Source organism: Phaethon aethereus, assembly GCF_964289735.1.
Source record: "Phaethon aethereus genome assembly, chromosome: 3".
Classification (NCBI taxonomy): Eukaryota; Metazoa; Chordata; class Aves; order Phaethontiformes; family Phaethontidae; genus Phaethon; species Phaethon aethereus.
This window is the reverse complement of record NC_138576.1, coordinates 91,139,546-91,163,751: the sequence shown is the minus strand read 5'-3', so window position 1 is coordinate 91,163,751 and position 24,206 is coordinate 91,139,546. Positions and strand designations below refer to the sequence as shown.

The 24,206-nt window shown below is 42.6% G+C and overlaps 1 protein-coding gene across 1 annotated transcript in view; it reads left to right on the top strand.

Moving 5' to 3' along the window:
- Window positions 1-127: 127 nt before the first annotated feature.
- The window catches only part of LOC309403704 (protein ELYS-like), a gene marked incomplete at its 3' end in the record, with an annotated part of 46,381 nt that continues 22,302 nt past the window's right edge, over window positions 128-24,206 (top strand). Inside the window, exons 1-18 of the mRNA XM_081997948.1 lie at window positions 128-574; window positions 1,806-2,059; window positions 6,534-6,714; window positions 7,499-7,706; window positions 8,978-9,094; window positions 10,079-10,163; window positions 11,926-12,076; window positions 14,846-14,978; window positions 15,066-15,247; window positions 15,722-15,783; window positions 16,707-16,835; window positions 18,915-19,005; window positions 19,092-19,181; window positions 19,344-19,484; window positions 20,278-20,382; window positions 21,144-21,237; window positions 23,728-23,851; window positions 23,958-24,014. Of these exons, the coding sequence (XP_081854074.1) occupies window positions 454-574; window positions 1,806-2,059; window positions 6,534-6,714; window positions 7,499-7,706; window positions 8,978-9,094; window positions 10,079-10,163; window positions 11,926-12,076; window positions 14,846-14,978; window positions 15,066-15,247; window positions 15,722-15,783; window positions 16,707-16,835; window positions 18,915-19,005; window positions 19,092-19,181; window positions 19,344-19,484; window positions 20,278-20,382; window positions 21,144-21,237; window positions 23,728-23,851; window positions 23,958-24,014 (2,325 nt within the window). The 5' untranslated portion in view covers window positions 128-453. The remainder of the gene's footprint in view (window positions 575-1,805; window positions 2,060-6,533; window positions 6,715-7,498; window positions 7,707-8,977; window positions 9,095-10,078; window positions 10,164-11,925; window positions 12,077-14,845; window positions 14,979-15,065; window positions 15,248-15,721; window positions 15,784-16,706; window positions 16,836-18,914; window positions 19,006-19,091; window positions 19,182-19,343; window positions 19,485-20,277; window positions 20,383-21,143; window positions 21,238-23,727; window positions 23,852-23,957; window positions 24,015-24,206) is intronic.

Genomic DNA, 24,206 nt, shown 5'->3' with positions numbered 1-24,206 from the left:
AAAGTGAACAAGACATAAATGATGCATGAAATCTACTAGAAGACAACTGACAATAAATGATATGGTATAAAACCAAGGGAAAGGACAAATGGAAACTTATACCTGTTACTGAGAAGCTTTTTAAGATACGATTTTTCTCAGACCCCGTCTTACTAGCCTATGTGAGTAGACTTGAACTCGGTGTACTGTGTTTTTTCCTGTTACTTACCTTGTCAGTACCTCTGTGATGCTTTTTGTTGGTGATCTCACAGGCATCAGGAAAGCACCGGGTTCTCCTTTTGCTCTGCTGTGGGATCAAAAGCTGTCCTGAGTGCCATTTTTTTAAGGAAAAGAGCAACAGGCGATGTGTAGGAGATTTTTCAGAGCATACTGATGAAACTTCTGTCAATCTCGGAAATATTTATGGCTGACATGAGTCTGTTTTTGCATCTTTGCCTTTATTTCCAGTGAAGAATGCGAGACCTAACGGCTCAGGTAACGAGCAGTCTGCTGCGGTTTCCCGAGGTGACTATCCAGGCCCTTGCGGAAGATGGAATAACCCCAGGTTCTGTGCTGTGCGGGAAGTTTTCTGGAGGTGAGCATTTTCCTTTAGCTTTTAGGTATAAGGTTGTCACTGCCTGGAGGTTACCTGACGCGTAGGGTCACGGTATCAGCTGTGTCAGGTTGGTGCTGTTAAGACGCATCAGGTTTTGAGAGAACAAAAAGGATGTTTTAATGATTAAAAATGCTAATAGTAAAACACTAGCATAGTTAAACTTTGACATTACAACAGCTTGCACCGGTCTTGTGCCATTAAAATAATTCAGTTAGTTACTATGCTCAGTCACTGGGCCCTCCTCCATTTTTCATTAAACAAAAGGCAGTTTTCAAAAAAGTAATAGTGTTGTTTTGGGCTGTATTTATTTGTGCCAGCTCAAGCTCTAGGACCATCCTAACGTCACATGCAGAAATAGTTCTTCTGCAGTGTTGCAGAGGCAACCCCCCCCATTTTTCTTTTCTAGTCTGAATGAAAACAGAAGGAAGAGGATAATCCTGTTCAGCGCCGCAGCCCCATATCTCCCAAGTACTTAATGGGGTGCAGATGAGGAGCCAGTGAGAGCTGCTGGAAGTGGCTGAGCAGATTAGGTAGTTGAGTTTCTGGGTGATCTGAAACTGGATAGAGCTGGGTGCCCATCTGGATGTCTAGGCTTCTGTTAAGCCCAGGTAGAGTCTTATCTACCAGACTGTAAATGCAGTAATTGACTTAAGACTTCCTTTGAGCTTGAAGTAGCTCAGTGAAACAAAGTGTGCTACATTCTTTCTGTGATCGGCATGTGTAAAAGCCTAAGTTTGCTCAAGCAGTGCCCATTTTAAGATAGTTTCTTGCTGAAGTCCAAACCCCTGCCCAAAGTAGGCATGTGTCAAGTAAAACTCAGAAACTAGAAATGGATTGGTTTAGATTTGTTGCGTCTGAAGTATGCTCTAAGAGTTGTATTCCCATATGTATTCAGGTGATTTCTAGCAAAACCAAGCCAAACATGGTATAAAGACTGTAGATCAATATATTGTAATCTTTATCGCAAATGATCAGAATTCTTCAGTGCAGGAATGGCAAGTACAAATGCAAAATAAGAAGGTTGTTAATTCTAAGATGCGTTGCCTGAGGATTTCAGTAGGCGACTTTAAATAATTGACCCGAGTGAGGTAAGTCCGTCTTCCTCTGTTAGGTACTTTTCTTGAAGGAAAGGGGCAGTGACTGTGATTTTTCAGTTGTTTTCAACCTTCTCTTGGAGATGGGCCGTAGTCAGCTTGCTTTTCTCTTACAGGGAGAAATGGCCTCGCATGGCTGGCGTGTGGTCCTCAACTTGAGGTCGTGAACTCTGTGACAGGAGAGCGGCTCTCGGCATATCGTTTTGGCGGTGTGAATGAACAGCCTCCCACTGTTCGTGTGGTAAAGGAGTTTTCCTGGCAGAAGAGAACTGGACTACTGGTTGGGTTGGAAGAAGCCGAGGGAAGCGTTCTCTGCCTGTACGACCTTGGAATATCAAAAGTGGTTAAAGCAGTTGTTCTTCCAGGAAGGGTATGTACTTTTTAATCGGAGAAACGAAGCTTTTAGGTGGTTAGGTGCTGCATAGTCCTGTTGCAGGAAAAGTTTTGGAGCGTCTCTTTGGAAGAGGTATTTTTTTCTATATTACATTAACATGCTGTCACTTAGAATAATAAAATATTTGGAGTTGGAAGAGACCTTTTAAGGTCATGTATTCCAACTCCCCTGCAGTGAGTGGAGACATTGTCAACTAGATCGTGTTGCTCAGATCCCCATCCAACCTGACCTTGAATGTTTCCAGGGATGGGGCATCTACCACCTTTCTGGGCAGCTTGTTCCAGTGTTTTACCACCCTCATTGCAAAACGCTTCTTCCTTTATATCTAGCCTAAATCTAACCTTTTTTTGTTTAAAACCATTACCCCTTATCCTGTTGCAACAGAACCTGCTAGAAGCTCTGTCCCCATCTTTCTTACAAGCTCGCTTGAAGTACCGCATGGCTGGTATAAGGTCTCCCGGGAGCCACCTCTTCTCCAGTCTGAACAACTCCAGTTCTCTCAGCCTGTCCTCACAGGAGATGTGTTCCATCCCTCTGGTCATTTTTGTGGCCCTCCTCTGCACCCTCTCCAATAGGTCCATGTCTTTCCTGTGCTGAGGGCTCCAGACCTGGATGCAGTACTCCAGGTGGGGTCTCACCAGAGCAGAGTAGAGGGGCAGAATCCCCTCCCTTGACCTGCTGGCCACGCTTCTTTGGATGCAGCTCAGGATGTGGTTGGCCATCTGGGCTGCGAGCGCACATTGCCGGCTCATGTCCAGCTTTTCATGCATCAGTACCCCCAAGTCCTTCTAGGCAGGGCTGCTCTCAGTGCCTTCATGCCCCAGCCTGTATTGATACCGGGGATTGCCCTGACCCAGGTGCAGAACCCTGCCCTTGGCCTTGTTGAACCTCATGAGGTTCACATGGGCCGTTCCTTGAGCTTGTCCAGGTCCCTCTGGATGGCATCCCGTCCCTCGGGCATGTCAGCTGTACCACTCAGCTTGGTGTCACCTGGAAACTTGCTGAGGGGTGCACTTGATCCCACTGTCTGTGCCATTGATGAATGTATTAAAGAGTACTGGTGCCAATACGGACCCCTGAGGGCCACCACTTGTTGCCAGTCTCCATGTGGACATTGAGCCATTGGCCACTACCCTCTGGATGCAACCATCCAACTAGTTCCTCATCCACCTAACAGTCCACCCATCAAATCCATATCTCTCCTATTTAGAGAGAAGGATGTTATGGGGGACCATGTCAAAGGCCTTACGGAACTCCAGATAGATGACATTGGCAGCTCTTCCCTTGTGCACTGATAGAGGGACTCCGTCATAGAAGGCAGCTAGGTTGATCAGGCAGGACTTGCCCTTGGTGAAGCCATGCTGGCTGTCTGGAATCACCTCCCTGTCCTCCATATGACTTAGCTTAGCTTCTGGGAGGATCTGCACCATGATCTTCCCAGGCACAGAGGTGAGATAGGCAGGTTGGTAGTTCCCAGGGTCCTCCTTGCTACTTTTTTTTAAAGATGGGTGCAATGTTTCCCTTTTTCCAGTCACCAGGGACTTCACCTGACTGCCAGGACTTCTCGGATATCATGGAGAGTGGCTTGGCAACTACATCAGTCAATTTCCTCAGGACTCTGAGATGCATCTTGTCAGGTCGCATAGATTTGTGCATGTTCAGGTTCCTCAGGTTGTCTTGAACCTGGTCTTCTCCTGCAATGGGAGAGACTTTGCTCCTCCAGTCCCCATCTTGCAGACCGTTGACTTGAGAGGTGTGGGAAGAGAGATTGCCAGTGTCTTCCAAGTATAAACTTCAGAATATCCAGTCTAGAGAGCTTTGATGTAAAGTTTTTCTACAAAAACCACAAAAAAGTGTTTCAGGGGAAAATATGATGAAACCTTGGGGGAAAAAATTGGCTGTTGTGTGATAAAGGTTATGATTTTTGCAATAAAGGGAAAGCTTATCTGAATTTTTGCTCTTATGCCCTGAATGGTCTTGATTACAAGCTTGTTTGGTCTGTTGCTTTCGTTTTGCTTCCGATCTTCTTGCTCTTAGATTAGTTAGATCAGCATAAACAGGACACAGATACTGCTAGTTGGACTGTTAACTTCTAAGTTGTGAGTGGGAGTAAGGGTAAGCAGAACCAAGCAGATAAAACTTGCACTTGGCCACTGTCCATATGTTTTGAATTTATTCTGTAACTCATACTTCAAAATTACACAGTACATAATGTATGTTTTTAATCTGCCTGAATGTTTCTCTGATTTTCACTAATTATTTTTAGAAGTAAAATGCAGATCTATTCTTAGCATCGCTTTCTGCAGTTTTTGTCATTACTGTTTTAAGGATTTAATAAGCATCTTAATTTCTGGACTGTCCTCCATGGGGGTATACCTTCTGTGGACAACTAAGTTGTACAGGTTAACACTGACTTAGAGTAACTGAGGTCCAACGTGTCAGGTCATTACTATATTAATACAGGCTATTTATAATGACTGTATGACTGCCTTTTAGTGTAAGAGTAGATGTGTACTCATTCAGAGAGTAAAGAAATGAGGTAAAAAAACCAAACTCACAAGCTTATAAAGAATTTTGGCATTTTTTTTGTGGGGCCATCTCTAATTGCCCTGTGATATACATCTGAAATGCAGCAGAAGACTGAAGAAGTTAATGCAATATTATTTGAATCGAATTCTAGTAAAAGTAAACCTGAATTAAAAACACCAATTGTATTAAATTGGTTTATAATGATTGTATGTTTCAGAACTATTGAAGAGTAGTTTCACAAATTTTCCTGGTTTGAATGAGGCAGAAGGGTAGCATTCAGATTCAGTGAGCTGAGAACAGTTTTCTTTGTTCATTCCCAGATTGAGTTGGCAGTAGTCTAGGAGAATATGAAAAGCCAGTACTTAGTGCAGTGGAAAAATAGACGGTTTCAGGAACTTCTGCATGGAAAATTGAAGTGTTAAAACTGGGAAACATTTTTGGAAGACCGTTTGCAAATACGGAAAAGATTTGTTTGGAGCCAGTGGTACAATGAAAAAAATCTTAAGAGAAAAAGAAGTTACAAGCAACACTTGAACTTTTGGCTAATTCTGCAGCAAGATACATATAGTATTTCAGCTTTCCTCATAACAGTCATCAAAACTTAGAGGAGCAAGAATTTGAATAATCAAATCACTTTTGATAGTCCTTGGTGTAGCAGAGAAGATGGGAAATTTAATTTGATTTATAGGAAATCTAAACCAAAATGAAGCTGTATAAATTATTACAGGTACTGCTAAGATTAGAATTCTTGTGACCAAGATGAAAGGTAAATTCTGTAGTAGATTGCCAGGCTGTGTAGTCATAGCAAGTGCTTGATACAGAAGAGGAGAAAACTTTGGGGCTTAAGGGTTTGGTTATTTTTCCCCACCTGTGTGGGTAAAAAAAAATATAAAAACATGGCCTACCTTGTGATGCTCACTTCTTTGTGTTCTTTTCATGTGAAACTTTGTTGTTGACGTAAAGCTTTTTCCGTTGTGTTGCATCTTGTAAGAAAGCTAAACGCTAGTTCTTTTGTTGTACAGCTGTAGTGCGGGTGTCTTCATGTGCTTGTACCTCTGCTACAGCAGTCACTATTGCCCTGGGATGTGTTGCAGTGCTGAAAGGTCTGTCTTGACCTCCTAATGAAGTTGCGTGCAGACCGCGTCGCATGTTAAAGAGCAGCGTGCACTTCTTCCTGAGCTGGAGTTAGCTTTTTATCTGACAAGCTGCTGTTACTTCTGCCGTTGTTTTGGGCTGGCTTTTTAAATCTTGGTTAGCATTCATAAAAGTGCATTTAAAACAGTTTTTTTTTTACTTTATCTGGTCATTATTTTTCTTCTCAGTGAGGACCAGTGTAAATGTGACGAAGCTAGTATCTGCCTTCAGCACTTTCTGAAAATGTTTCATTCTCATGGAAATGGTGTGTTTGCCATGCAAGTTGCCCGCCGCCTCGTCTGACTGACAGCCATGGCTTATCCTAATGCCTGTTTGGCAAAGGCGTCACCGGCTGTATGGCAGTGCTGATGGGCTGTGGACAGTGGGAGAACTAGATGTAGTTTTCTCTTTCTTACTTAAGTCCCTTAAATATGATAAAGTTTCTTGCGTAGAACTGATTTTCTGTGCTTTCTTAGAGTTAATTATTTCTATGGAGGAGATGGAAATTGGTAAGCTGTAGGAATAGAATTCCCAACTTTAAGGTGAAGTTAATTCAGTTAGGTAACTGTAGGAACTCTAGTAAGTGGTAGGCAGGAACAGGTTTTTGTAGAGGGCCTTCTGTTCCCCCCCCCCACCTTGATGTAATTTGAAACAAGGCTTTGCTTCCGAGTCCTACGATCCTGTATTTATTGTCTCGTTTCTGATGTGCTAATTCTGGCTTCACTTCTGAATGATTTCTCTTCAGCTTGTCAAACAGCTTGAATAGCAACTTGTAGTTTTCCTGTAGGTAACTGCTATAGAACCCATAACTAATTATGGAGGAGCCAGCGTGAGCACTCGGCACCTACATCAGAGTCTGCGATGGCTCTTTGGAGTGGCAGCAGTGGCTACAGGTGTTGGTCATCTACTTCTGGTTGACCTTTGCTTGGATGACTTATCCTGCAGCCAAAATGAAATAGAAGCATCAGGTAAGCTTGCAGGTTTTAAACTTGAATTTGAAAGGAAGGAAAGTTGTGTCTTTTAAATAAACAATACGCGTCCCACTTTGAAGATACTAGTGTGCAGACATTTACGACTGCTGATTGCAGATGGTGGTTTGACACCGTATAGTCCTGAACCGATGAAGAATGGGAGTGGCTTAATACTCCTCCCAGTGCTCTAAATGCCTCCCTCCCACCCCGACCCCTATGTCGCTATGATTCTTGCTAGTGAGGTATAGGAATTGTAGCATCTGAGTCGGTGCAGCTGCCTGATAGGGAGTTGTGTCAGAGGTGCCCTATTTCTCCGGAATGTTCTTGTGCTTCTGCAAATTGACTTGGGGCAAAATTGGGACTCGTTTTTTAAAATACATCTGACGTATGAAAAATCACGCATTTGGATGAATGAAATCTCTAATTTGAGTACTCAGATTGCATACGCTGTTTCGGCTACTACAGCAGCGACTTCAGGAGTAGATGTCACTTCAGATAGATAGCTTCATCATGAGGCCCAGACTCCTCTGATTTACAGAGTGCAAGAAGAATTTGTCTATGAAGGTTACACTTTTACCAGGTTTTGAAATACGAGTGAGAATACCCATCGCGTCAGAGAGTTCTTAATGTTCTTTGAACACATCCAGCATGGAAATAGCAAGAGAAGTGTTGCATAAACGGGTGTTTTGCCTGGGACGGTAGAAGTAGATTATACCTGTTGTCACGTCAGTGTTTAAAATGGCATACCGCATTCATTTATTGTGTGGTTTTGTGTGTGTAGATCTAGAAGTCGTCACTAGAATTCCTGCTGAAGTTCCACAAAGAAGAGAAACTGTGACCAGAGAAGGAAGACATCTCTGTTTCCAATTACAAAATCCTTCAGGAGCAGCAATATCAACCCTGTGCTACATAAGCAGAAGCAATCAGCTCGTTGTGGGTTTTTCAGATGGCTACCTGTCACTATGGAATATGAAAACATTGAAGAGGGAGTAAGTAGGCCTGTACCCTTGGCCATGCCAGGACAGGGAGGGGTCTCAATTTTTTTGCTGAAGGAAGTATGTTCATTTAGGAGAGGCCTTTTTCAGGGACTGGAATTTTGATTATAAGCTTGGAATGTTTGGAAATCCTCTTCTGAGACAACTGCTAAGTCCTACATGGATTAAGTGGACCGCCTTCTCCCCCATGGACTAGCATTGTTTTCCTTCTTGTGCCTGTGGATTGAGGAATCGTGGAAAGCATGCTCCTTTGGGGTGACGTCAAGCAGTTAGGGTGCGATAGAGCTGAGTTCTGTAAGACAGTGTGTCCTCTCGGTAGGATTCAGTGAAACCAGGAAATGTGTGTATTTCGATGAAAGAGATTTTAGAAATTATGTTGCAGCACCAGTTGCTGCCATTGGGGCATACATGGAAAGGCTTAAGTATGTTAAGAATGTGCTTTTGGTGATAGTATTCTCTAAAGTGTCCAGGGTGAAAGTAGTGAGACATGAAAAACCAGTAGCTGATCTGTGCCAGAAAGTAGATTCTTTCCTGCATTTCAGCCTTGACCGACGTAGGGGATTGACCCCTTCCAAGGCAACGATGCATGTGAAGGAAAGTTTACTTGGAAGACTTGCAGATGAGGATAAGGGACCCGTAAATCTATAAGCAATAGAAAAATGAAGAGAAGATTTTAACTCTGCCACAGAGCAATCGCACTTGAAATACTTGACCAAATTCAGATAGGGATTCCCTTAAGCACATCTGCAGTGACTGACCAGAAACAATTGGATGCATAAAAAGACAGTGGAGGAATAGTTAGGGGGCAAGAATGGATTGTGAAGGTGCAGATACAGTTCAGAAACCTGGAAGAAAAAGTGGTTTACGTCGTCCAAGTGAAGAAGCGAGGAACTTCTTCTGCTTGGTGCCATTTTAGATTTGTTCAGGAGCTATGCTGCTTTTTAAGTTCAATATTGAAGTAGGCTACAAGAGCAGGACCAATCTTCTGCGTGGCAGCTGAAGTAGTCATTTGTGTTCCTTGTCCTCAGGCAGAGTAGGACGTTAGCCCAGGTTATTGCATTTGATGGACAGTAGTTTCCTCACCTCCTGACTGTTGCATAAACGTAGTGGCTTCCTTGACTCACTTGTCTGAGCCAGAAGTATGACCTTTTGTGCTTTGAGGATAAGCATGTAAGGTGCTCTTTTTCTCAGAAGATGTTTCTGCCCTTCTGCAAACAGTTTGTGCCAGCGGGCTGACCTTTCTTCTTTTTTCTTGAACCCTGCAGGCACCACTCTCAGCTTGAAGGAGGAAGGATTCCTGTCTATGCTGTTGCTTTTCAAGAGCCTGAGAACGATCCTCGTAATTGTTGCTACTTGTGGGCTGTTCAGTCTACACAAGAAAGGTGAATTGAAACTTACTGGAAGCCACTGACTTTTTTTTTTTAATATATTTGTTGACATACAGTTGGTACATGTGTATTGCTTTTGTTTATGTAGCTGTGTGGGAGGTTGTCTGAGGTAGGGAAGGTGTTACGCTTACAAGGCAATTTTGACAGGCTTTAACGGACGTGAAGAGGGACCTAATAGTTCCTACCTCCTGAAAAGAAGGCAAAGGAAAAGCAGCCATATTTTCGTGTGCGTTCTTAAATGATTTCCTTTTGTTTCTTGACGACTGCTTCGTGGCTTGTTTGAGATTCGCACCATGGTATTAAAATACCGTTAAAAGTTGTTGAGGCTGCAGATCTAGCCCAGTAAACATGCCGATGTAACAGCCTGCTGCCCTTAAAGGAGGGAAGTGACAGTATTGCCGATTCCCTTGCGGCAACTCTAGCAGTCTTTGGAGCCTTCATGAGCCGGTTCAGCTCAGCTGGCAGAGAACGATCACTGGTCAGCAGAAAAGTCACCGGTTGCCTGCTGGGCTAATGAATCAAATCAGTATGTGGAAGGGTGCAGTGTATGCAAGAGAGGGACTGGAACTTTGGTGGGAAGGGACGGGGAGAAAGAGCTCTCTCTTCCAGCACCGGGAAGCTATTTAACCAGCTCAGGTGTTCATGGAGCGGCAGTCTGCTTCAGTTTGACTTTAAAGCAGTTTTGATCGAGAGCTCTTCACTGTGAAGAACTATCTCCAACACTGTTTAGTCCATACAACATGCTAAAGCCTCCAGATCATATGGTTAGCATTTGCCCCTCAAGGTGTGCTAGTGTCAGATCGTCCTCCTTTATGTTTTAGCAGCTAAATGTGACGAATCGTGATGTTTTGGGAAGTGGTGTTTTTCTTTTCAGCAAGAGCACGCTATTAAGAATACTTCAGTCTAGATCTAATAAAATGATAATGAGGACTATAAAACAGCTTTGTCATCAAATTTCCTCATTTTTACCTTTTTCAGTGAAGGTGATGTTGTGAGTTTACATCTGTTGCAGTTAGCATTTGGTGACAGAAAACGCCTGGCATCAGGACAAGTCATGTATGAGGTAAGATGTGCATGCATGTGAAAAAATGAAAACAGTTATTTTCTCTAAGTGCGCATCAGTTAAGTTGTCAGGGCTAATATTTACCATGAAAATTCAGAGACCATTAAAAAGGGATCTGGTTTGCTGAGTCTTATCAGGCACAGCCTATGGCCATACTTTTTGAAAACAAGCCAGGCAATTGTATACTGCAGTGTCGTGTGTTCCAGCTAGATTCGTCTGCAACGAGCCCATATAAATTGAATTCCTGAAGAAGCAGCAGCTTTTACCAATAAAATTGTTCTTAACGGCACGTAGGAAGAGAAGACAGGGCTTTGAATAGCTTTGCTTAACCAAACCACATGCTTGAATAAGCTTCTCTCTGTCTCCCTTTCTTAAAATACGTGTCCCTCTCTCTCTCCGCACCCCCCCGCAATCTCCTTTTGTGATCTTTGTTTTTATATTATTTTTTTTTCATTTGAGCTCTACAAGCTGGACTTGGAATGAAATGAAGTTCCTTCCCTTAGATTTGCTTGCCCCAGGGTAAATGTAAAATAAACTGCTGGGCTTCAGAAGTATTTTTCTTCTCAGTAATGAAAGAGTTAATTTTGGTTTTTAAATTATTTTTGGTTGAGACTGCCTTGATATTTATTTCCTGGAACTATGAAGAGAAAGCTTGCCTTTTCTCAGATTAGGCGAATTAGATGTATCACATGAGATGATATTGGAATGTGTTGTTTCACGCCAACAACTCAGCTTCTCAGCTTTGAGAGCTCTGAAAGCTTAGGGAACTTGGGTAGAATGTGGTCTGATCAGTTTGGGGGTTGTTTTATGTTAGGTGGTGCGTGGGGTTTTTGTTGTTTTTTTTTTTGTTTGGTGTTTTGTTGTTGTGGTTTGTTTTGGGTGTTTTTTTAGTTGTAGAGCTGCCATTTGTCCACAATACACACATTCATGTGTTGTGCGGTAGACCGGATGAACAAATGCTGTATTTGGAAAGAGGGTATTTCATTTAATGCTTACTTGGGAGATGGTGGTAGCAGAGTTTCAACACAATCCTGCTGGGGTCTCTGTGTATCTCAAAGTAGTTTGCTTACTCTGTAGTAATTCGTGATCCTAAACACCTTGTCCATGTGCACCCCATGTCCTCTCTGTTTTTCCCTTTTGCTGTTGGCTGTGCTTGGTGCAGGAACTGAGGGATATTTCACCCGTTAGTCTCTGACAAGCTTCAAGGAGGAGCTGGTAAGAGCTGACGTGGTTTGAAAGAAGATTGTGAACCAGTAAGAAGGCCTCATAGTTGCGACAGAGGGGTGCATGTTCACTCCAGTGGTGTGCCTGTAGAGAAGAGCTCTCAACAGAGCTTTAGCTGCTGTAGTGCCACGACTTTTCTAACTCCATCGGTTCTGTAATCAAGACATGGAGCAAAGAGCTTTGTGTACATATCTGTTGTATTATTTCAGGTATCGCTTTGTAAATATACGTTTAGGTTTGTAAAGAAACGTTGATGCTGCATGGAATTCTGCAAATTCTTTTGATCTGAATAACATTAGGGAAATGCTACATTTTGGAGCTGTGCAAAGCCTTTAGAGCCAAACTTACCCATTACAATTTGACACTTAATTCTCTTGCATGTCAGTTGTACTTTCTATTTACCGTAAGAAATAACTCAAGGGAAATACACAGTATAATATGCATATTATGTCAGAGAGAGACATTCGTTCATATTTAGGTATACTGTATGTTTTAATCTCAAAATGACCTTTTTCCTCCTCTTTTATTCTTTCCCCAGGGTTTGGAATACTGTGACGAAAGGTACAGCTTAGATCTCACGGGTGGAGTCTTTCCCTCGAGAGGGCAGACGAGCAATACTAAATTACTCAGCTGCCAGACTGTAGAAAAATTTCGCAACCACGTTGACAGAGAGGATAGTATTAATGAAGGTTTGTTCTGATGTCCGTGTTTGGTTATTCTACAATAAATGCTTTTGGAATCTAAGCAATGAATGCTGTTCTGTACCCACAGGCTGAAGGTCTTAAATGTTGTTGGGCTTATTTAAAAAGAAAAACTGTGTGCTTAAGTGATGTGGGACTTCTTTCAGGGGAAAAATAGGTTTTATTTTATGCTTGCTGAAATGCTATAGCGGTGTATCTGTATAATGCTGGTCAGTCCCTTTATTCCTCCAGCTGTTGTCTTTGAACAACAAGATCATTCCCTCCATTGCTTAGGAATGTTACCCGCTTTTTTTTTTTTTTTTCTGTTCAAACTTGTATCTGCATCCAGTTGTCAGCCAGTCACAAGTGGTGTTCCCCAGGGCTCGGTTTTGGGGCCAGTCTTATTTCATATCTTTATCAAGGACTAGGACGAGGGGATTGAGCGCACCCTCAGTAAGTTTGCAAACGAGAGCAAGCTGGGCAGGAGCGTTGATCTGCTTGAGGGTAGGAAGGCTGTACAGAGGGATCTGGACAGGCTGGACCAATGGTCTGAGGCCGACTGTATGAGATTCAACAAGGCCAAGTGCCAGGGCGCTTTGGTCACAACACCCCCATGCAATGGTACAGGCTTGGGGAAGAGAGGCTGCAAAGCTGCCTGGTGGAAAAGAACCTGGGGCTGCTGGTTGACAGCCGGCTGAACATGAGCCAGCAGTTGTGCCCAGGTGGCCAAGAAGGCCAAGAGAATCCTGGCCTGTATCAGAAATGGTGTGGCCAGCAGGAGTAGGGAAGGGATAACACCCCTGTCCTCATCCCTGGTGAGGCCACATCTGGAATCCTGTGTTCAGTTTTGGGCCCCTCACTACAAGAAAGATGTTGAGTTGCTGGAGTGTGTCCAGAGAAGGGCAACAAAGCTGATGAAGGATCTGGAGAACAAGTCTTATGAGGAGCGACTGAGGGACCTGGGGTTGTTCAGTCTGGAGAAGGGGAGGCTGTGAGGAGACTTTATCATTCTCTACAACCACCTGAAAGGGGATTGTAGTGAGTTGGTTGTTGGTCTCTTCTCCCAAGTAACTAGGGATAGGACGCGAAGAAAGGGCCTCAGGTTGTGCCATGGGAGGTTTGGACCGGATATTAGGCAAAATGTCTTGACCAAAAGGGTTGTCAAGCGTTGGAACAGGCTGCCCAGGGAAGTGCCTGAGTCACCATCCCTGGAGGTATTTTAAAGATGCGTAGATGTGGCACTTAGGGTCATGGTTTATTGGTAGACTTGGCAGTGTTAGGTTTACGGTTGGACTCAGTGATCTTATGGGTCTTTTCCAACCTAAATGACTCCATGATTCTATGATTTTCCTGTCCATGTTTTCCTCTCTAAGTCTAATATGTTCCTACTCCCAACAAGTTTTTAAAGTAATAGTTTTCTTTGTCCATATACACAGGTATTATGGTGTCTTTTGTTATTCAAGGGTATACATCCTAACTCACTGTCATGGCAGAATGTTGTGTACTTGTCTGAGAGCAAATGTTGCATGTCTGTCTGTGGAGTCTGTACCATCTACCCCAGTGGTGGCTGATGCCTCCTCCCTGACAGAGGTGCTGAAGGGAGAGGCTGCAGTGCAGACCTCGGACTGTAGGCAGTACCTAGCTCTTTCTCCTGGGCAGGGACAGGTGGCAGACCTGCCTGCAAGAAGTGTGTCCAGGTTGAGGACCTCCTGCAGAATGTGGTTGAGCTGCAGGAGGTGGTGAGAAGGCTGTGTAATATCAGGGAGGCTGAGAAAGAGTTAGATAGCTGGCCAAGCGCAGTGTGCAGTGGACCCACAGCCAAACAGCCAAAAACTCCCCCACCAGCACACACAGAAGGGAGGGGGGCCAATAATGCAGAAGAATGAATGGTTGCAATGGCAAGGACCAGCAGGAGGAAGAGACTTCCCTCAAAGCCTGAGGTGCTCTTGCAGAATCGTTTCATTGTTCTGCAGACTGAGGAGGAAAGAGCTGTCAGATCAGGAGAGATGCTGGAGCTAAGGCAGCCTGATCTGCTCCCCGTATAACAACCAGTGCAACTAAGAAAAGGCGATGGGTGATAGTTGTAGGTGACCCTATTCTGACGGGTACAGAGGCACCCATTTGCCAAGCTGACACACTCTCTAGAGAGTTGTGCTTCTTACTGGGACCTCATGTCAGGGATGTCACCAAGAGACTACCAAGCCTTGAGAGAACTCAAGTATAACATCATGAATGTTTTATGTTAAAATTTTTATTCCAATTTCCTGTTTGCAGGGTTTGGCTTTTTTTTTTAAATTTATTTTCTGTGGTAATTGATTTCTTTCATTCTGAATATGCTGGGAAGGGGCTATTCTTAAAACTTGCAGTTGACTCAAATCTGGAAATTATGAATGCCAACTGATTGATACGAGTGTACGTGATAAATAGTTGTATGCTTTCTGAAAGTAGCAATGTACATGTCCCTAGCATATTTTTTTCCCTAAACTATTTGTCTAGCTAAACGTCTTGATCAACTCTTAATGTCTGGAAAACTTAATTAGCTAATAATTGTGTGTTTGCTTTGGCTTAGAACTGATACCATTTGAACAAGAAAAAGGGGCAGTATGACTGAAACCTGTCACAGAGATGTTTGCTATTCCAGACATTTTTTTGATTATTCTTAGTAAGTGTTGTGTTTTCATGGGAGATAGAACAAAGCCAAAACAGAAAGTGGTGTTTTAAAAATATCAGAGAGATCATCTTTTCTACACATAAGAAACAATGTCTTGTCTTTTACAGTAATATCTCCCGAGACCAGTGTGTCAATCTTCACTTGGCAAGTGAATACATATGGTCAGGGAAAACCATCTGCTTATTTGGGTGTATTTGACATTAATCGCTGGTATCATGCTCAAATGCCAGATTCACTAAGGTAGGTTTTTCTTACATTGTTTTCAATACCCCTCCAAAAACTTCATTTGAATGCCGGCCTTTAGCTTATGCACTTGTTTTCTTTAAGGCCAGAAGAATTCCTTCATGACTGCCCCTATTTTGCATTGTGGTCACTGGACACTGTGATAAGCATGACTTCTCCAAACTTCCTTTTGGATATTCTGGTACATGAGCGAAGTCTAAGTCGGGGAGTTCCTCCTTCTTATCCACCACCTGAGCAGTTTTTTAATCCAAGCACCTATAATTTTGGTAGGTATTTCACTGCTTTTAATAGAGATAAGCTTAATTTGAGGTCAAATGCCACTTATTCGTTCTCTTGTTCATTGTTTGTCAGTCAAAAACCAAACCAAACAAAAAAACCCGCAACCCGCCCCACCCCAGCTCTGATTATGTTGTACTAACAAGATATTTAATATTGTGAAACGTCTCTGACAGTCTGCTGAGTTTTGGGTTTTGGTGCTCTTGTCATGTAGCCTGTGAGGTGGTGGCGGTCATAAAACGAAATGACTTTGAACTGAAGCTCAAAGCACAGCACCTCAATAGCACTAGAGATAAAATTTCTGCATGCAGTAATTGTTTTTTAAAACAAGTCTGTAAGTGATCTGATGAAGAAAATGGGTCCTCAGTTATGTCTTTCCAGACACTGGTATTTAAAAAATGTAAACTGGTCATAACCTGGCTGTGAGAGTATGGGAGGTTGTCAAACGTTCCTTGTTTTTGCAGATGGTACGTGCTTGCTGACCTGCGGAGTTGTTCATGTGACTTGCACCGGCTTCCAGAAGGAGGTGATCTTTTACTGTATCTTTACTGAGAATGTCAAGTACCTTGTCTAAGTTTTCTGTTGCACGGCTTTGAGTGTCAGAGACCATTTTATGCTTGTGCTGCCCATCCACGCGCATAATTGCAGTTGTGTCCTGCCAGTTTTATGCAAAGGGTAACGTTTTAGGTGCACTCTTGGGGCTGTAAAACTACTGTTGTCTCCTGTTGAAGCATGGTCAGGGATTGAATGTCTAGAAGGGAATAGATCGCTGCTCCAGGAGCAAGAACAAAGATGTTGTGGAAGTCGGGGAAAGCTGTTACTTCTTTACTACCCCTCAGTGGAACTGCCTGCATAGTCCTGAGTTAGGGTTTTGATCCCCGGTTAACTTGAAAAAGGAGGACAGAATGGAGAGAGGCGAAAATTATTTAACTGTTTGAGAAGTGAAATGTTTTTTTTCTCCCGCAAAGTATAACTTCTGAGCCTCTGCACAGGTTGTGACAAAGAACTTCGCATTAAGTTTGAGCTCACTAAATATTTCCAACGTGAATCAGTTTGTGCACAAACAAGCATAGAAAGGATCTTCCAAAGTATGATGAAGTTGTGTGTTAGTTTTAGCTTACATAGAACGTATTTTGTGTCAGTGTTCATGGAAACAGAAGGGCCTGTGTATTGACAGAGAAGCTCGAAAACACATAATTAAGCATTGCAAGGGCTGATAGTTTGTCGTACAGGATTTCTTTAAAGATACTGTAACTCTTGCTTTTTCTGCTGTCTGTAAGATTCTACGTAGTAACGCTTACTCAGATTGCAAACCTAAAGCATATTACTGATGCAAGCTTTCTGACAGTTTAAGTGAATATTTGTATTATTTCTCTCAGTGGTTATCCAGAACCTTGGTGACTCAATAATAATGCTGTCTTAATCTGTAATTCTCGATTGGTGTTTCAGACCTTGAAATTTTTAAAGAAGTCAGGTCCTTCAATAAGAGAAGCCATTCATGAGAGCTACAATAGGTGTCTTGTAGCTGGCTTGCTGTCTCCGAGACTAGTTGATGTCCAGCCATCCAGTTTGAGTCAGGTGAGTGCACATCAGGGAATCAAGGTGGAAATACATCCGTCTTGTCTGACAGGGCTGTACAGGCTGTAAGACATGCTAATCTGATTTTCATACTACTTGCAAGTTGCACTGAAATGCAGGTGTTGACTTTAGTTCACCAAGGTAATAGTATACTTAAACGACTGAGTCTGACTGGGAACAGCCCCAGTAGGTCTCTTTTGAGACCCATCTATTAATTCCGTGCCACAGATAGGCACAAGAAATTGTGCAGTCCGTGCTGGTCATGCGCAGCAGAAAGCGTCTTTCCCTCAGAACGACCTTGATCCCCATCACTTTCTCAAGTGTTAGGTCCAGTGCAGTAGCTGACGAGGGGGGTGTCTCACTCGGATGCGAGCTATTGCAAACATCAGCTTGCTGCACTAAACAGGATCATTTGCTTCCAAGGAAGTGGGCTGTGGTAAACAACTCCTGTTGTCAGCTCTACGTGACAGTTTCATCACTGCTTGCCCTCATTTCCCCTTCGTCAGCAGGCTTTTCTGCAGCCTCTCGAAGCAGATCTTCACCTCGGTAGCCTTTGCCTTGTCCTACAGTAGCCCAGTTTTCTCCTCTTAGACGGCCCTCTTGTTGCTGCAACACCTTAATCACCTTTGTCTTATGACACCCATGACCTTCTGTCTGCTTTCTCCCCCCATAGTGACTTCACCCCCCTCTGTCATAGGCTTCCCATCTGCAGTGCACCTACCTTTCTCTCTCATCTGAAGAGTTTCATGAGAGATGGAGCCTATGTGGTGCACAGCCCATCTTCCCCCAGGCAGGAACTAAGCTGAAGGATCAGCTAGCTAGTCATTGCCCAGTGGAGCAAGTAGTAGGACAGGGAGAGCAGTCTTCCTGCTGGCCTCATCTTCCTGTCTCCTGGATTCTTCACCAGATTTGTGGAAACGTGGTAGGGCAGAGAACACTTCTGCACAGGGTGGTAGCTAAAATAAATTTCTTGGCAAGCTGGCCTAGCATGTAGACTGTTTCCTTTGCAAGCCTGATGTAGACTCTTACATTCAAATGAGATATTCTGATCATGGCTCCAGTTTGGAAATAACTTGGTAAATCAAGAACGTTTTTAATACCCTTTGCTACCTCTCTATTGTTCAGAGACCTGTGATGCATTTGAGCAGGGATTTCTTTTGCATGTTAGTAAGACAAATTTCAGAATTGTGGTCAGGAAGCTTGGTTAGGAGTTTTGTTGGCCACCATAAGCAGTATTTGGTGTGTTTCCTTGTCTGAAACCTGTTTTCAGAAGAAGATGGGAATATGCCATGTGTATTCTAATGTGTAGAAATCGCTTTGGATTTAATGATTATGCCTAGAAGGGAAAGATACTTCTGAGCATGTTTAAAAACAAACAAAGAACCTAAAAGAAAAAAGTAAAATTTTATGAAGGATCATTTCACCAGAAAGAAGTATCAGAACACCAGCTGAATTAAGCTGCTACTTTGTGTCATATGTCTGTGCATTGTGCGTCTAAAGGATTACCACTACATGATAATACGGTATTTGAACAGCCTAAAATTTAAACCTATTAGAATTTAAATGCTTCACGTCTTTTCTGTCATTTTAGGAAATTGTACCTTAGCGTTTTGGGTGTCAGAACGGCTTCCTGTCGTCATAGTCCAGAAAGCTGCTTGACCTTAGTTCTACGCAATGACATTTGCAGGGAAACAGCAGTTGTACTTGTTCTGTCCCCGTCGTGCATTCCTGATGGCAAACTCAACTGCACAAAATGCGCGATGGGTAGTAGCAGAGAATGTTCCCGAAGCCAGTTAGTTGGAACTCAGTAAATGGAGCCTATAATGCCGAGGCATGGAAGCAAAGATTAGAATTAGCCTTCCGTAACTTGAAATGTCGAAGGAAAAGTGAGAGTGTTCCTCAGACCAACAGGCAGCCCAGTCTGCGGCTAGAATTAAGCAAAGAATGTGGAATTAGTTGCATGTGTCCTAATTGGGTTTGTGATGTCTGAATGGACAGGTGGACAGAAACATTTACTGTTGGTGGGTCAGATACTGAAAGTATGCAAGGTTCTCATTTTATTTTGTCTGTTATGTTTAGGAGGAGCAGTTAGAAGCAGTATTGTCAGCAGCCATCCAGACAGGTTCTTTAGAGCTTCTGACTGGATGCATTAAATATTGGACATCTGAAGGTAATGGTTCTTATGCTGTTTTTATGTTATGTCCTTGTTAGTTTGAAATTGTTGATTTATTTCTTTTTTGTTTTCTTTTTTTAAAGAGCAGCCAAGTTCTGCTGCTAATTTACGGTTTGTTCTTGAGTGGACATGGAACAAAGTGGTCTATACAAAAGATGAATTTGACCAAATATGTGAGTACTAGCATAGTCATTTTGCAAACATAAACTCATTCTTTCTAACTGAGCTTATGCAGTAATCTGCGGTATATGATACTGCACGTGGTTACTTTAGGTGTACTTTGAAACTCTGCAGTTGCACTGTAGGCTAATGATTTGATGTTTATTCTTGAAAAGGTGTTCCGCTCTTTGATGGCTCTTGCAACTTCATTGACCCACAGACATTACAGTCTCTTCAGCACTGCCAGTTGCTTTTGAGCAACCTTAGCACCGTCTTAAACTGTTTTCTAACAGAAGCACAAGAGCTTACTGAAACAGGTTTGTAATAGTATTACTAAATCTTTGCTATGTTTTATTAAGATTTGGAATTATGCTTGGGTTATAATTGTGGAAACATGAGCTTTTGTTTGTTTTAATGGTTGGAAGACAGTCACATTTAGCTGGGAGAAAGGGCTTAAGTCTGGGACCTTGGCACCACCACTTAATACGCTTTGAGTTCAGGGAAACAGTTTGTTGTGGAGTTCATGCAAGTGGGTAGGGGAGGCTACATTCAGCGAGAGCCTATGTAGGCAACTGGGTTGAAGTCACAGCAACTTGAATGTGGTAATGCTGAAAATTAATCCTTTTCATTCTTCACTAGCAATTTATAATTGCATGCAAATCTTGTATTGGAAATTGCTAAAACTATGAAGGAAGCATAAATGAGTAACTTTGTAAAGTAAGTTACTTGAGTTTCTATCGCTTTTTATATTTTAAATTGTTCTTGGCACATTGAGGGGAAAAAAAAAGAAAAAAAAAAGAAAGAATATCCCTTTGCTCTAGTAAAAAACTCTGCTACATGAAAACAAATGTCTTATTCATGAGTGTATTTAATAGCTCAGGCTTTATTTATTTTTTTGTTTTAGCCATTAGTGAATCTCGTTCTTTGTAGGGGTTGCTTTTTGTTTTGTTGGTGATTGTGGGTTTTTTCTTCTAATAAGAAAGAGTGAAAAATGCAAAGACAAAGATTTCTACTGTGTTATTTTTGTACTTTCTATTTAGTCTGATGAAGGGAGTTTTGTAAAAATGAAAGGAATTGCATCACAAAAATCATCCTTGTGCCTTCTCTCAGGTTTTGCAGACTTGACAAATAAGCAAGTGGTAACTAGCCTCATTTCTTTGTATGCACAAGTGGTCATCTGGTTCTGTCGATCCAGTCTGCTTCCAGAGGCTTTAGGTGAGCATAAACCATAACACGTTTGTAACAAGGAGACTATCCAGTAAGGGATTCCTATGAACATGTTCCTAGCCATGCTTCTGTAAATGTTTCAACAGTAACAAGTTGTGTTGGTTCAGTGAGAGCGTATGCTGAAGTTTCTGGTGAAATTGAGATTTTGCTGGTTTACATAGTGTGGAATAATGCAACCGGTGTCTTTCCTGGATGTTTTTTTAGAAATAGCAATAAGCCTCTGACTTCAAGGGGTTGCTTGTGTCCACAGCTTGAACTACACGCCTTTTTAACCAAATAACCATTAACCAACTAGTACTGGAATGCTTGTTTTTACAGTAAAAGCGTTACCTGCATGTTTTGAACTTTTTATGTGTTGCTTGAGGAAAAACTATACCTTGGAAATACTTCTTTATTTGGATGGATTATAAATTCTATTGCCAGCCTTGACTGTCTTACAGATGCTCACGTGGTATTTTCAAAAACACATTCCCTTTGAGAATTGTTTTTTGTTATATAGTGAATTTCAGCTTACACTGCATGTTCTGAACACTACATCAACTGTAAACTTGAAATGGCACTTGAGACGAGAAGGCACTGAGTCTTGTGTCCTACATCTCTTTTAGCAAAGGCAGAAATAGGACTGGCTTCTTTGGGAGTTAGAGGCTCCTGATGCTTAGCTTGTGTGATCTTCTGTCTTTTTAGTCAAAAGTTCTAGTTTAAAAATGGGATATTACTTCTTTGACTTGCTCTGCCTTTATTGCCTGTAGATGATGATATGCATTTGTCTCGACCTTTCTACAACTATCCTCTGATTCAGAGCTACTATACCGGTCACCGACAGAAACTTGAGCGTTTATCAAGGTAAGCCTTGCAGGAAAACTCTAGAACAGTTCCACTGCAAATTCACAAGTGGAAATGGATGGCTTTTATATCAACAGTTGTATTTGCTATGCTTAATGCGTTGGCTGGCAGTACTCTCGGTGCATGTGTCCTGTGGAACACAGAGGCTACTTTCCTGTGTTAAAATGTTTATATATACCTCTGCTCAGTAGCATTTGTTGGTGTCCTCATTTATTGGTAGCGGACTTAATTTATTGGCTAACCTGTACAATTCGTTACTACTGAAAAAGATGGTGTGATTAGGATAGGGTCGGTCGTCTCCGGTTCAGCAAAGCACAGCGTTCACAGAGCAATCACAGAATCACAGAATCACTAGGTTGGAAAGGACCTTTAAGATCATCAAGTCCAACCATTAATCCAGAACCACCATGTCCCCTAAACCATGTCCTGAAGCGCCACATCCACACGTTTTTTGAACACTTCCAGGGATGGCGACTCCACCACCTCCCTGGGCAGCCTGTTCCAATGCCTGACCACCCTCTCAGTGAAGAAATTTTTCCTAATATCCAATCTAAACCTCCCCTGGCGCAACTTGAGGCCATTTCCTCTTGTCCTATCACTAGCTACTTGGGAGAAGAGACCAACACCCTCGTCGCCACAACCCCCTTTCGGGTAGTTGTAGAGAGCGATAAGGTCTCCCCTCAGCCTCCTCTTCTCCAGACTAAACAACCCCAGTTCCCTCAGCCGCTCCTCATAAGACTTGTGCTCCAGACCCCTCACCAGCTTCGTTGCCCTTCTCTGGACACGCTCCAGCACCTCAACATCCTTCTTGTAGTGAGGGGCCCAAAACTGAACACAGGATTCAAGGTGCGGCCTCACCAGTGCCCAGTACAGGGGCACAATCACTTCCCTACTCCTGCTGGCCACACTATTCCTGATACAGGCCAGGACGCTGTTGGCCTTCTTGGCCACCTGGGCACACTGCCGGCTCATATTCAGCCGGCTGTCAACCAGCACCCCCAGGTCCCTTTCTGCCGGGCTGCTCTCCAGCCACTCCTCCCCAAGCCTGTAGCATTGCATGGGGTTGTTGTGGCCAAAGTGCAGGACCCTGCACTTGGCCTTATTAAACCTCATACAGTTGGCCTCTGCCCATCGATCCAGCCTGTCCAGATCCCTCTGCAGAGCCCTCCTACCCTCCAGCAGATCAACACTCCCACCCAGCTTGGTGTCATTTGCAAACTTACTGAGGGAGCACTCAATTCCCTCATCCAGATCATCTATAAAGATATTGAACAAGACTGGTCCCAGAACCGAGCCCTGGGGAACACCACTCGTGACCAATGGTTTTGGACAGAGAAGAAAGCATGTTATGAAAAAAAAAAACAAACCATCTGTTTTATTGACTAGTAACGGATGGGAATAATTGTGTTGGCCTCAATCTCCTACTCACAAGTGCATTTGTGTAATTTAACAAGATAGTCAGTTACATGTAGTTACTAGGCACACCCAGCACTCTCCTGGCTGCTGGATAGAAGTCACTTCCTAATGTGAACTCTCTTTCCTGGCCTAGCTTGCTAATGCCTCGGATTAGATAATAGGTTTTTCTTTGGAAATTGTGCTGAAAACTAAAGAAGGACCTAAAGAAGCTTAGGCTGTGGCACTGTGAACAAGATGAGTTAAGGGGGAGGCTGCAGTCTGTTAGGTATTGACTGGGAGGTTTGGCTTACTTAGCTTACTGCTCAGGTGACTTCTGTACAGACCCGAGTGTTCCTTAGAAGCATACAGCCTCTAGCGTGCTTTTCCTGCTTTTTATCATCGGGAAATTAAAGGGTAGTGTCGCAGTCAGCAGAAGACTGTGATGGACTTTTGAAGAATGTGATTTTTAAAAGTTCAGCCATCCATAATTGTACTGGTATGTGTCAGAAACATAAATACTGCTTAAGATGATGCCAAGATTTTACCTGTATGCTCAGCTTTCTGAAAGTAACTTGTTTTCAGTAGCAGAAGAGAGATGCTGAGAACAAAATCTGAAATTTCCATTATGTTGTCTCACAGCTGTGATTTGGAACACTTGAGTTTGAGGCACTGGAGTTGTGTTGCAGAATAGTCCTGATGTTTTCATACTGTTATGTTTCCTCTGCTAGAATGTATGAGTGGTTATTTCTGGCACTGAAAGAACTTTGTTTACTCTTCCTTTGTACTACAAGTAACACAACAAAAAAGAAAACCTACACACTAAAAGGTCATTGCAACTTTTCCCTTAGTGAGAGATCTTTTAGGATTTCTATTTCAAACTCCTTTAATAATTGAATATGAACTAACGAACATCTTTCATCTGACTTGGAAATTTCTTTCATGACTTGAAATTCAAGTCACAGTCATGCCTTTGTGTGTTTGCTGTTTTCTTTGCCTCATGGGAGCTTTTATTTTGTTTTGACTGGAGGAAATTTGTTTTGAGAGGCTGGAATTAGTGTTTTACTCTGCACAAATCCTTGCTACCTTTTGTTCCAGAGGAAAATGGGATTCTGACTGCTTGATGATTGATGGAATGGTTTCCCAGTTAGGAGACCAAGTTGAGAAGGTGTGGCAGAGAGATGAAGGAGGAACTGGGAGATACCCACCTGCTAGTTTGCATGTGAGTGTTATCATCACTGAAAACAACAGCAGCAGCCCCTCGATCCCCAAACCAATGATTTATGAAAGACAGGAGTTTATTAAAAACTTCCACTTTTTCATTTCAGGCGCTGCTGGATCTCTATTTGCTCGAAAACATTGAAGAAAGCTACAAACATGCAATTGTATCCTTTCTCGTTATTTTTATTACACTTTCAGTACATGCACATAAATGTTCCTAAGTGTTTGCCACCTACGAGTTTAATATAATTTTTCTGTTTATGCCTCAAACACAATGCAAGTGAAAACCTTTAGTGTAGAATTAAGTCATAGACAGAAGGATTGTTTTATTTCTTAGCACTGTGAGTTTTTTATGA